At 42.9% G+C, this 13,278-nt stretch overlaps 2 protein-coding genes across 3 annotated transcripts; one reads left to right on the top strand and one right to left on the bottom strand.

Annotated features, from left to right (window-relative positions):
- Positions 1 to 473: 473 nt before the first annotated feature.
- Positions 474 to 6,815, bottom strand: dhps (deoxyhypusine synthase). The gene is made up of 10 exons (XM_080488427.1): positions 6,695 to 6,815; positions 5,923 to 6,122; positions 5,571 to 5,735; positions 5,342 to 5,463; positions 4,441 to 4,537; positions 3,951 to 4,037; positions 3,740 to 3,845; positions 3,559 to 3,662; positions 3,034 to 3,159; positions 474 to 2,078 (listed from the first exon to the last, which is right to left on the bottom strand). The coding sequence occupies exons 2-10, from the start codon at positions 6,115 to 6,117 to the stop codon at positions 1,980 to 1,982; spliced, it is 1,101 nt and encodes a 366-aa protein (XP_080344553.1). The 5' UTR covers positions 6,118 to 6,122; positions 6,695 to 6,815; the 3' UTR covers positions 474 to 1,979.
- Positions 6,816 to 6,908: 93 nt separating this feature from the next.
- fbxw9 (F-box and WD repeat domain containing 9) lies at positions 6,909 to 12,710 on the top strand. 2 transcript variants are annotated; one of them, XR_013936288.1, is made up of 9 exons: positions 6,913 to 7,197; positions 7,332 to 7,463; positions 8,243 to 8,387; positions 8,583 to 9,555; positions 9,732 to 9,880; positions 10,296 to 10,499; positions 10,580 to 10,645; positions 10,772 to 10,931; positions 11,584 to 11,722. XR_013936288.1 is itself a non-coding variant. In XM_080487174.1 (8 exons), exons 2-8 carry the CDS (start codon positions 7,342 to 7,344, stop codon positions 10,844 to 10,846), a joined length of 1,734 nt encoding a protein of 577 aa, XP_080343300.1. In that variant the 5' UTR covers positions 6,909 to 7,197; positions 7,332 to 7,341; the 3' UTR covers positions 10,847 to 12,710. The 2 variants fall into 2 exon arrangements, 1 of the variants encoding a protein (XP_080343300.1); XM_080487174.1 differs by having other exon boundaries at positions 6,909 to 7,197; positions 10,772 to 12,710.
- The last annotated feature ends 568 nt before the right edge of the window (positions 12,711 to 13,278 follow it).

Below are 13,278 nucleotides of genomic sequence, written 5' to 3'. Positions count from 1 at the left end.
TTCTGCTGTCAACACAAAGGCAAGAGACTGAGAGCTCCACCTACATAGTATACCCTGTGCCTGTGTGTGTGTGTGTGTGTGTGTGTGTGTGTGTGTGTGTGTGTGTGTGTGTGTGTGTGTGTGTGTGTGTGTGTGTGTGTGTGTGTGTGTGTGTGTGTGTGTTATGAGCCAGCACTAACCACACATGTACAAGGGGAAGTGCTCCTACATGCCCTCATTGGATTCTCACAAGAGGCTTCAAAGTGATTAAGGGGAGCTCAACAAGCATTTTTTTTCACCCAGCATTCATCACTCACTGGGTTTCAACCGAGTAAGTCTGCCACAGCTTGTAAGTGTGAACGAGACGCTTTCAACATATCCCCCCCCCCCCCCCCTTCAGGCTGCAGCAAGACGACTGTTTATTTAGAACTGAGCGTTCGATTGTTTGTGAGCTGTAACACAGAAGGGTTTTTGAGTCTCACAAACGCAAAACAAACAGGGTATAAAATTCAAGGTTTATTGTATCGGGTAGAGTTTACAATAATCCAGTGCCACTTGATGGCTACACATTCTCTGTATAGTTTTCATACTGTGTTTTAAATGGGTTAAATACATTTTAAGTTCTCATACTGGTCAGTGGTGTTCTTGTCCAGGACTGCACTATATTCTGAACTATCATATGCTCTTGTGCCATGAGTAATGGCAGATTTTTAGATCAGAGCTGTTACTCTGATTTACTCTAACGGTAATACAGTGACGACTGTACGCATCGCCTCACACGCGCCAACAGTCATTCAGCGTTTGCGCTCCTGCAATGCAACTGAGGAGCTTTAAATCCAGTTAGATGCTAAGTTGTATGGCTTTCTATACAGAAATTCTCCTCAACATTCAACGAACACTACTTTGCCCGGACTAAAGACTGCTGGAGTTGGGACTCAATCCCAGTTCACAATGAAAGAACAAACGTAACAAAATAAAATGCTGGACAGCCTGTCGGTCCATCACACAGTGACAAACTTCCCGCCCACACACACATTTACTCTCATGTAGCCACATGGGCAGAGGGACAACATGCAATCTCAACAGAGAAAAACCTGAGAAACCCAAGCAAATAGGAAGAAACGTCTACCTGTAAATGTGATGAGATTTTTGGAGTCATTAGGCTTCAACTCACTGAGTGACATTTTGACTAAATCTGATGGACGACTTTGTAAAATCAATGACAAACGTTGCACTTTGCAACGTTGGGAACCATCAATTTACATTTTTCAACGATGCTTTTATGTTTCTCTTTGTTGTAAATTCACCTTTCATACAGGAAGTGCTTATTTTCCATTTGTTGTTGTTCGTATTTTTATTATTTAAAGAAAAGCACATTTCATTGCCTTGTTGTTGAGCTGCTGTAGACAAATAAAGTCGCCTTTGTTTATATTTGCTATAGTAAAACCATCAAAGCAAAAAAATATGTTCCCATGATGTATTACCCTACATGGGAATCACTTGTATGCCACAGCAGTGATAATAAGCATAAGGGGTAATAAAAAAAAATTGACAACTTTTAAGAATAATAATAGTAATTCCCTATGCATCATCCCGTGGCTAAACTGAAATAAACTAACAAGTTTGCTCCAGTCACTCACACACCTCAGCTCAACCCTGATGTACCGCAGACAATCTTTGGCGTATCCAGCAGCATGATACTAATGCCATTTCAGCTGGCAGAGTGAGGAAAATGAAAAGAATAAAGCACTTTTTTTTTTTAAAACAAATAAATATTGATCTGGAAAGCATTAAAAGAGCAATCCCTCAACATTCTTTGACCCGTTCACCCGGCTTCGTGGTTCGAGCATGAGAATGCATGATAACCTTGAAGCACTGCTTCATCGGACTGAGCCAGCTTCAAGTTAAGACTGAGACGTTCAGAAGATCGGCTGAGCAGCAAACAGAACAATCGGAGGAAGAAAGCCGCTTGTTGTTTAAGGAGCATTAAAGGAGTGGACCTATGAATCGGATTTCTTGCTGCCTGTCAGCTTGTCGGCGTGCTGGGCGAAGGTCTCGGCCACAATCAGAGGGAAGACCAAAGTGGCATCTGCGTACACCTGGAACCATAAACAGAGCTGTGTTGACAAGAATATTCCTGGATATAATTAAGTTACTGGGTGCACTCAAACCCAGAGCAGAGCTTCAGCCTTCATACATTCTGGTGGCGCCAGGGTGCTACGCTGCAAACGCTGCGCCTGTACTGCCACTGTGAGGCCGAAGCTGGCATCACACGGAGTTTCCTGAACGCCAACTTCCTGCAGTCACCACCGCTTTCAACGGATCGCCTCTGGCAGGTGTTTCTTGGGGCAATAAAGGTTCACGCCAGCGAGGCGGACATACACTTCCTCTTCCAAGTTCTTTGCTTTCATTTATTCCAGTAGATTTATTCTGTTCTTCCTTGGATTTGTGTTCTAATATGCCTTGCAAGTGGTATCTGAAATTCTAGATGTTGTTCGTCTTCAAATGAACTGCAGCAAATACATTCTTTATGAACACAAGCAAATGTGTGAAAAACAGTCCTTTGTTTCTTTTTTCAACTCTTCAGAAACCCTGTGGCCCTTTTTCATGGTGTATATGATTATATCTAAATGTATGTAATCCTCCTAAAATACATTTCAGTGACAAAACGATGTCAAATTGAGAGTCAGATGAGAAAATATGGGACAGTCAAATGAAATAGAATAAAGTCAGAGTATTGACATTCATCTGCATTAAGTTACATTTCAAAAGGAAATGAATTACACTGTTTATCAAGCACACCTTAAAATGCATTAAACTCAACATGTTTAGTTTGTCACATAATTCTGTTTGCAGCTGCACCATTGAACTAACTTTTTACTTTATTTTATTAGCGACCGATCTGGGGACTGTATGAAACGGGATCCGACCTTTAAAGAATCAATGTAATTAACTACACTTTTTCCTGGGAACATTACTACAAGTATTGATAAGTCATGTTGGCACAAATCCTGGTTAGATTATTGCCAGAATCACCGGGAACACCATTGGTACCTTAACGGGTTTGGCATCCGTTCTGATCTTGCCCCAGGACACGGCTTCGTCGGGTCTCGCTCCGGAGTCGGAGCCATCGAACTCCTGACCCGTGTTCACGTACACCGAGTAGTCGGCTCCATTCCTCTGCGGGGAGACGAGAAGAGGAACAGCAGTGTCTTAAATTTGTGCGGAATCAAAATCGTGTGGCACAATTTTTGTGAACTGGAATAAGAATCACCGCTCCAGTTGGAGGTGGAAAAAAATAGCGACTGTTTTGAAACGACTAATTTCAGAATTTAAATTAGTATTTTAAATGTACAGATTAATGTGGGAGTGGAGAGAGTAAATTAGTTCCTCACTGAAATCCATTTGACACACGCTGAAGGAGAATAGCTCAACATTACACGCATCTCACTTTGGTGTTTAGGTGATGTCAAATACTGACAGCCATCTGAGTTCAACAGGTTTTTTTTATTGAATTATTCACTTAAGCGGTTGCAAAGTCATGTGTGAGTCAATAAAAGGAGGACAGACGATAGTTACCATGAGATTAGCATTGGCTATATGATGTTTGACCAGCCCTCCTCCAAGAATGATCATTCCTGTTCTCTTGGCAAATACTGCCTGGCTGTTGACCTTGCGAATATCTGAAATAAAGACCACATGAATGGTTTTTACTGTTAACATAGTGCCGACCAAATTCTGCAACGCTGCTTGCGCCTACCTTCGACTATGTCCAGAACCAAGCCAGGGTTCTTATATGAGTGAAAGTAGATCATGTCGCCCAACGATCCATCTGTAATGGCAGGACTGAACACTGGGATGTTATTCTGAAACAGAACATTGCAGCATGCTGATTGGCACAAAGTAAACAGTTCGAGAGAGGAGGATGAAGTGAGACTGACAGTTTGTGTATGATATCATGAAGGATTCACCTTGTAAGCCCAGTAGTAGACAGAGTCAGTGTTATTTATCTCTTTGCCAAGGCGATGGATCATTTTGGAGGGAGTCCAACGGGTGCCCTTGAAAAACCAGTTGAAAAATTACAATGAAAGAAAAAAAAACAACAACAAACAAACATGTCAACACACGAGAACGCAAACCGAATAGCACCACCCAATTCAACCCTGGGCGTGGATGTGGATTGTCTGGTAGTCGGGAGGTTGGGGAGAATTCTTCTCTGTCTAAAGTTGATTTTACCTGGAGTGCAAACATCTCTCATCAAGTTAAGAGGCCCGGCAGAGGCTGGACTTCCCCAGGAAGCTCGGCTCGCTCATCTCCCACCAATTACTTTCTATGGTTAACTCAATATTGGATGACCCCAACTTACTAGGGTGGGCCTTCCTGATATAAACTGGAATTAGAGGATGAATGGATCCAGCACGTCACTGCTATATGAGTGGGGATGGGGGGGGGGGGACCCACCTCTGTGTTCTGCTCCAGCAACATCTGATCCAGGATGGGCATCAACCAGTCTTCAAATTTACAGTAGTTGTCATTGGGCACCAGCAGGTTTCCAATTCTACACAAACAAAGAGTAGGAGTGACACAGTTCCAGCAAAACACAAACGATAGATCCTACATACACTATATATAACAGCTTCAGGTCTTCCAGGAAGGTTTTCCACAAGGTTTTGGAGTCTTTATGGGAATTCCTTCAGTTTCCACTCTAATTTATCACAAAGGTGTTCTATCGGGTTGAGGTCAGGAGTCTGTGCTGACGAGTCAAATTCTTCACCAATGAACTGGCTCATCCATGTCTTTATGGAACCTGCTTTGTGCACAGTCACATTGGAACAAGAAGGGGCCATCTCCAAACTGTTGCCACAAAATCAAATTGTCCAAATAGTGTGTGGCTTGGATGCAACTGCTGCACCTTGAACCCTCCAGGGAGCTCTTTACGCACTGTTGCAAAGCTAATTCGAAGATTACATGAAGTTTGGAGGTCTGTAGCCATTGACGCTCCAGAAAGTTGTCCACCTCTGCACACTATCCGCCTCGGCATCCGCTGGCCCGACCACTCCGTGGCCGAGCTGCTGTTGTTCCCAATCGCTTGCACATTGTTACAACCACCAACAGTTGATTGTGGACTCTTTAGTCGTGAGGAAATTTAAGGCTGAACAGGTGGCATCCTGTCACAGTGCCACGCTGGAATTCACTGAGCTCCTGAGAGCGACTCTTCCTTTCACTAATGTTTGAAGGAATAGTCTGCATGCCGAGGTGCTTCATTTTACACCTGTGGCAATGGAAGTAATTGGAACACATACGTTTGGCATTATGGTGTATGGAGTGACTCCAAACGATGCAAAAAAATTCAAATAAAAACCTGTTGATGCCTTTGAGACGGAGCTCCTTCCCTGGCAGACTGAAGTCTCCCAGGTACGTGTGAGCCAGACACTTGATCAAATCCTCCTCAATACCTCCAGCTGTGGTTACTATCACATCCACCTAAAACGAGGACAACGCGTCTCCATTACAGTGCCTACATAATAAAACATTTAGGAATATTTCATCAATTAACTTGAGAAGGATCCTAATTAGTTACAAGTCTGTACCATTTTGTGCTCGGCCAGGTAGCGGATGCTCTCTCTGACTCCGGAGCTGATGAGGTTGGAGGTATATCCCAGGAAGATGGTGCAGCCTGTCTTGTTGGAGGTTTCATATACCTGTTCACCCTCGTTTCCTTCGCATGCCTCCACTGGTTCAAGACGCTTCTCTATCTGTGAGTGTGATATTATTGGACAAGAGTTAACGTCACACACATGAACTTTCAGATTGTATTGAAGCAATAAATATCATAGATGTTGTAAATCCTAGGTTTGTGAATCTACTGTTGTTAAGTAGGAACGTTTGTTTGATGTGCCTCATGAAACCCTTGTACTTATTCGTGACAGCCATTCCTCTCACCATGCGGTTGATCTCCTGAATGGCCAAGCCCAAGCTGCTGCCCTGAAAGCCTGTGGTGACGTAGGATTTCAGCAGTGCGGGATAATCAACGCCCTGGTTGAAGTCATAGCCCTTGATTTTGAGCATGTCCTCAGGTAGGTCGCAGCTTGGCTTCAGAACAGCTTCCATTGCCACAGAAGGGGCGTGATCTGCCATTTTATCTGGAAAAACATGACAAAGGTGATCAGACAACAACAGTCCTTCCAATAAACTGCGGTACCTCTGGAATAGTGATCACTGACAGAGCTGTATGATATTTGGCCACTCATCCAGGGTGCACCCTGCCTTCCCCACAAGTGGAATGAACCAAAAAGATAAATAGATGGATGTTGGGTTCATACAGATAAGCTCATAAGGGGTATGATTTCATCAGAGATGCAATTTCTCACTTGTGGGACTAATAAATGTATATCTTAATTCTTCCTGGAGGGCCTACTAAGATGAGAAATTCAATCAGATTAAATCTGAGGAACATTAACACTACTTAAGCATTATATCACATTCGTAGGCTCCCGCATTTAGCTTAAAAAAGCATTTTTGATCAGCTGTCTCCGGGAAGGTAGATGTTATTACATAATGCAACACAACTTCATGAATATGAATCACGTATATAATGATGAAAACGTGACAAACGCATGGAATCTCGTGTTAGCTGCGAATAATGACGCTAGTTGCAATCAGGGAACCGGATTAAATCTCAACTAAGAGTCGGAAAGTGGAGATGAAATCATACCGATCGTAATAGAAGCGTCAGTTGATGAAAGGGTTGAAGCAGCACAACCCGGTGTGTTACAGACTGGAGGTTTATCTTCCTGTAAACAGTAAACACGCAATGTGCCACAGGCGAAGGAGCAACTCGGACTACGGAAACCGCGAAGGGACAAATTCGCACGAAAATGTGTATTTGCATATAGGCCATGTTGATGACGACGTCATCCTACGACGGAAGTTGCGATTGTGTTTGTAGTTCTATAGCATACAAAACTGAAGAAGTGGGAACACCGGATTGTTTTTGGTTTATAACGCACACTAGATTATTGATTTTACTTGATTTTCGTCAGACAGCGGTCACGACTTTCTTTACTGATTCGGGCGATCCAGTGCGATCCGGTGACTCAGTAACAGTAAAGGCAACACAACCGCTGTCTCCCATAGTCCGTTTAGTTTAGTCATCTCTGTTTTCTTCTGGGATTACATCTGTCTGTTGTAACCGACATTACAGGATCTATATTCACAGTAAGTAACTAAAACGTTGCCTATTATCTCTCTCAGTATAGCCCTTGTTAAGATAACGGCTACATAGTCCATCGTGATTTGTTGACAGTGGTATTTTGCCATGCCATACATGAATTGTGATTATGTGCTCAAAGGTGAAAGGTGATGTCTGAGGTCAGTGCTGCTCAGTCTGAGCAGAAGGCAGGAAAACACGAAGACAATGAGGCATTATCGACTCCCTCCATGCAGGCCCTCAGTGGCGAAGCATCCAGACTGGACCTCCATGGGTAAGACTTTCCTCCATCTTCAATAAGTTTAGGGCAAAACCTACATTTACAGTGCCATATTTGCAGTTTGAGATTTCGGTTTAGTCGTCCATCATTACCTAAACTTTGAGCAGGCAAGCTGTCGAAGGAGGGACACCAGAGGAAACTCTACTGCTGTTAAAAAGAAATGTGAGCCTGAACTTTGCATTATCTCCATAATGCTAAAAGCAAAAGAAAAAAATTCTCCCAAAATACGGATTCAATAAAGAATGTAGTGTTTTGGGTCAGTCCATATTGTGTAATCAGATGTGGATTGAATCATGTGTTTATGATATATTAATGTAGAAAAATAGGGTATCCTGCCCTTGTATGTAAATATGCATGAAAAAGACGAGCCATGGACTCATTAAAACATTGATTTGTGACATATTGTATCACTCCAAGCATGAAAAAATAACATTTGGACGTTTCTATCGTGTGTATTCCACAATGAAAACTGGTTAAATGGAAAACACTCGTATGAATTTATCTCATTTGCACTGGGTTATTCTAGTCATTGATATAAAGCAAGGTAGTCTGGACTAAGTTAAGAACACCTTGTTGAATCTGTGAAAGTTTGTTTTCGGCTGCACAATAGTGGTCAACAGAATGTGAAGAGGTTGTTAAAATCAGAGAATACCCTAGTATGGTTTTCAATGAGTTGCTAAGATGCACCTTAACTTTACCGCTGCTATGCTGTTTACATGGCAAAGGATCAAAGATGAATATTTCAATTAATTACAACTTTAAATTTGTTTCAGGCTGCTCCCTGCTGGGCCCTCATCCTCCACAGACGTTAGCCCTTCGCCTTCTGAGGCAAGTGGCTTGTTGTCCTTACCATGGGAGATAATAGCCAACATCACCTCGCACCTTCCTGCTCAGTGTGTCCTCAATGTGCTGCCAAAGGTTAGTCCTCAACATATTTTGACTTGCTGCTTTCTAAATTTCCATTGAGAATGTCACGATTCTTGTTTGCATTGCCTTAATCACCATGTGCCAGAATTAATTAATAGTTGTTCATTTATAAGTCCTGACAATTGAAGTATGAAGAAGTGATAATAGAGGACTGTCAGCCTTGAATCATCTTCTTTGTCTTTTCAGGTCTGTCATGCTCTGGCTAATGTGGCAAACGACAGCACAGCCTGGCAGCTCCGTGCAAGGAAGATAATAGGATCCAGAAGCTTTCCAGTGGGGCCGAAGGAGGACTTTGACTGGCCTGCAGCCTGTATAGACATTGAGCAGTTAATATCAGACTGGACAATAGATGTACATCGTGTGGACAGACAACTCCCGTATCATGAGGAGGAAAAGGGACCAGACATGCCACAACAACAGGCAGAGCAGGGTGTAGAACCAGCTGCAGAAAGACAGAGGGATGGCTCAGAGAATGAGTTAGAAGCTGTGGGAGCGGCGGCTCAGGAGATAGCATACGATGGAGATGAGATGCAGCCGATGTTAGCTCGGGCCCTTGAAGCACAACTGAGGGAGTTGGAGGTGAGGCGGAGGAGTGACGCAGCAGAAGAGGAAAGGAACCACAGGATGGTTCCTGTTGCTCGCCAAGGACTTGATGCAGTTGTTGACGCCCAAGATGGTTTTGTTGATCCCAGGAATGAGCCTAATGGAAGGGATGCAGCATTATTGCAACAGCAGCCCTCCAGAAGCCGGAGCCCGCCCCCAGCCCTGGAGTACATGTCCTTATCTACAAGCCACATTGCTCAGATCAACTCCGTCCTGCTCCTGGGGGGAGAGGGGAGAGTGTGTGCCACAGCCTCCAGAGACTGGAATGTGAAGCTGTGGGATCTGGAGGCAGGCACGAGGGGAATGGAGCTGAATACACTGGCGGGGAAGTGTGGCTTCAGTGCACATCGAGGCTGGGTCTGGTGCCTGGACTCTCAGGGACCTCTGCTGGCCTCGGGGGGCTTTGACAACACTGTGAGGTTGTGGGACCTGCAGGCAGGCGGTGAAGAGAGGGGCGTGATGAAAAGCAATGCTGCAGTCCTCTGCTTGTCCTTTCAGACTGATGTGTTGCTGGCCGGTTCGTTCGACAAGAGAGTCACCATGTATGACCACAGAGGTGAGGCTGACGAAGGTCACTCATTTTACAAATGCATAAGAGCAGTGTCATGTGATGGAATTCTCAGAGGAAGTCTAATTAATAATTATGTGTGAGATTCTGTTTTTCATAAGGAAACTCCTTATCAAGACAAAATACTTTGTCCTGAGACTAATTTCATTCTGATTTTTCCGCAGCTGGTAACTCGCTCATTAAAAGCCTCGATCTTCATGGTAGCCCTGTGATGTCGCTTGCGGCAGATGACAAATACATCATCTCTGGGGGTAAAGGCCACACTGTGGCTGTCTACGACCGCAGGGCAGATAAGACCTTGAACAAAATTCGGGTAATTTGGGTGGATGAATGGCTTTTTCAATTATTTTTTTCATTACTGATTTCATATTATCATCCTTACCCGGCACAATTGCAGTGGCTTGCAAGATGATGACGCTGGTGTCCAATTACAAACACTTGATGCTGTATGTCAGCAAGCTTATCTCTGTTAGAAAAAGATTTATAATAGAAGCTGTACAATCAGTTCTCGGCATACTGGCCTTTTTCAGAAAAACTGAAACGGCTTCGGAGAGAAGATGAACTGAGGTTCAGTAGAAAAATGTTATTTCATCGAATTATGGAAAACCTAATCACATGAAGCACTAAAGTACAAAAGAATATATCTTTGAAACAAACAATAGGTAATTTTAGATGTTTGTAATTGCATGTACATATACATCAAAACTAACGGACTTTTCTACTTGTAGCTGAAGTCTTATTTGATGTCCATGAGCTACAGTGGCAATGAGGTGTGGGGAGGAGACAGCAGGGGCATGCTCCATTCCTTCTCCATGCAGTCTGGTACTTTAGAGCTTGTGTCAAACTTTGATGTGGGACACACAGACCTGATCACTGGGATCCATAAATCATCTGGAAGCCTCTACACCAGTTCATCTGACAGTACCGTCAAGGTAGGATGACTTACAGTCCTTGTTGCACTACTCAACGCTCTGACTTTGCCTCAGATGGTCATTTCTTTTCTGTGCTGCAGATACATATTCCCTGTGCCCCTCCGAAGACATTATGTACTCTGCACCATGAAGCAGGAGTTCACAGGGTAGACACATCATTATTTTTTATCTTTTATCAATATTGTTCTGATTTATAGAGAGGTATGTTATTATTATTATTATTAATGTATTGTATATTCTCCCTGTCATCCCTCTCATCTTGGCAACTCTAGCTCAGCGTGCAGGCTGGAGTTCTCGCCATAGCCTCAGGGAGTGGAAACGTGGAGGTCTGGAGGTCCAGAAGATGAAATGACAACATGTGCAAATGACATGGAAAGACTTACCAAGCCTCTCATTCCTGATACAATTCTTTTGAGCTACAGGCTTGTAAAAGTAATGAAGTCATTTAGTTCATAAATGTGCAAAGGAAAGAGCTGTGGTACTCATGGAGAATTTAATGTCTTTATTTGGCTGCATCACACATGTTCAGGGGTGGGGTTTTTTTTTACCATCGCCAACAAAGTTGACCAAGAAGGTTATGTATGTTTGTATTTATTTTACCAACTGTTCGCAAAAACTACTCACCTGGATCGCATGAAATTTGAAGGGATGCTTTGCCATCATCCAAGGACCAGTCAACTCCATTTTGGGATGTTCACAGCCGACACGTCCCAAAAAACTGCGAAAAAATGTTTCCATTCAAAGCAGATGGGAGAAGCACCTCGTGGAGGAGATCAAAGATCAGCATCTGTTGCCATGGAGACGCTCAGTGTTTCACATCCTGAACCTGCTCCCTGACCTACCTATAGGTAGTTTATAAACAAATGTGGCGTTGGCAAAGGTGCGCTCTCTGCCAAGTACTCCTTCTAGTTACAATTATGTTTAACTATTTGTTTGGATTTTTATTCACTTTCCGTCCAGTGCTGGCTGACTTGGTTTTAGGGCAGATGTTTGAGAAGTGAAGGTGTGTTGGTGCTGCCAAAAGTTGACGACTTTCTCTTAACTTTTCTAACTCCTTGTTTTATTCTTTGTATAACTCCTCCAGGTACGGACGGGCACAAGCGGTTTCCTCACTGACGGGTTTATTGAATCAGCCGACTCAATGCACTGGCTCACCGTGAAAACTAAAAAGCAGGGAGAAGACAATAATGAGGTTTAAATGAAAATAAAGACGATTGACAAGCAAAACTTTGACCGCAAATAAACTGACAAACGCAATGCCTCGTTGGCCGAGTACCGATAGAGGAATTAGGATTAGGTTTCTTCTTTCTTCTCTCTTCTTTTACTTTGACTTACTTTTAAACTTCGGCGTCAGTCCCATGCCTCACACGTCCTACTTAAGAGCGCTTCTTTTCTGCTTTCCCTCTTCTCGGCACAAAAAGGCTCACTTGGAATCACTGCGCCCCCTGGTGGAGCTCAACCACAACAACAAAAACTACACAGAAAACACTTGGAAACGAAAAAGTGGCAGTTACACTTTGATGAGTATATTCACGTGAAGAGACGAGATAGTTTAGTTATGCAGCACTTATTTATTACAGTTCGATCACTTTTTAATACGGTGCATTTCACACTCACCCTACATACAGCAATTTTACTCCGTTCTTTTTTTGTACATTCAAACTATTGGAAACGTGAATACTCAATTCATTTTAATAATTATTTCACCAGAAATATTAGTCCTCACTTGTATTGTGCATTGATTGTTTAAAAGCTCCAGTGATGAATAAACCACATTATAATTTAAACCATATTCATATTAACTGGTGTAACTTTTTTTTTTTGTTGTTCCTGCTGTATTAATGACATTGGCTGGATTTGAAGATGTAATATCTCTCTGTGTCATGGCTGAGTCGTAGGTTAATAAGTGCTCTCAAAGCTTGATTTTTATTTTCACAATTTATGAAATTTGCCTTCTCAAAGCAGCACACAAGTCTTCTTGTCTTTAAAAGGATTTGATGAGGCAGCGATCCCAGTGAGAAGAGGGTCACTACGCCGGTGTTCCTGACAGTATCGGACCAAATTGGCTGCTGTTAGTGAGATCTGTTGAGACAAAGAACATTTCACTGGTCATAGAAATGGAAATGAAGAAAAAACAAACAAACAGGGAACTCTGCGTTAAATATTGTGGCTTGTTGATCAATTCAGTCTATATAAAAGACTACAACTACAATTTGTGAAATGTGTCATAATTATTTAAGTTCTTCCATACCTTGAATCTCTCCATGCTCGCTTCCACCCGAAGTTGATCCACCAGTTTCTGAGCCTGAATAATGCTGCCGCTGCCACTGCACATCTGTCCTGACATGACCTTCAGCAGAAAAGCACAGAAAAACATGTCCTGTGTAGACTAAAGATTGTCCTTCAAGCTTTTCAGCAGAAAATGGTAATTTACTGGTAGTTTACCTCTTCCGAAGAGTCGGCTTGGTGTTTACAGGAGAGTCTGCTCTGAGAGGAGCTTTTCTTTGTCATCTGAACCTCCTTTTATTTACTGCTGAGGGCAGTTCAAAGGCCCTGTGAAGGGAAAGGTCATACAGCACAGTGCTGGAGATGCTGTACAGACATCACACATCACTTCACAGTCACTATTGATGAAGAGATTATTGGTGTGTGCGTCCACACAAGGAGGAAACTTTCAGAGCATTAATTTGAATTGTCAATGAAATCTAGTACTGTGAAGGCAAGGGGCAGCGATTCATTGTCAATACATTCAGGTGAAAGACAATGGAGGAAGGGTGCC

The sequence above is a fragment of the Lipophrys pholis genome, assembly GCF_963383615.2.
Source record: "Lipophrys pholis genome assembly, chromosome: 19".
NCBI lineage: Eukaryota > Metazoa > Chordata > Actinopteri > Blenniiformes > Blenniidae > Lipophrys > Lipophrys pholis.
This window is presented reverse-complemented; position numbering and strand designations above follow the sequence as displayed.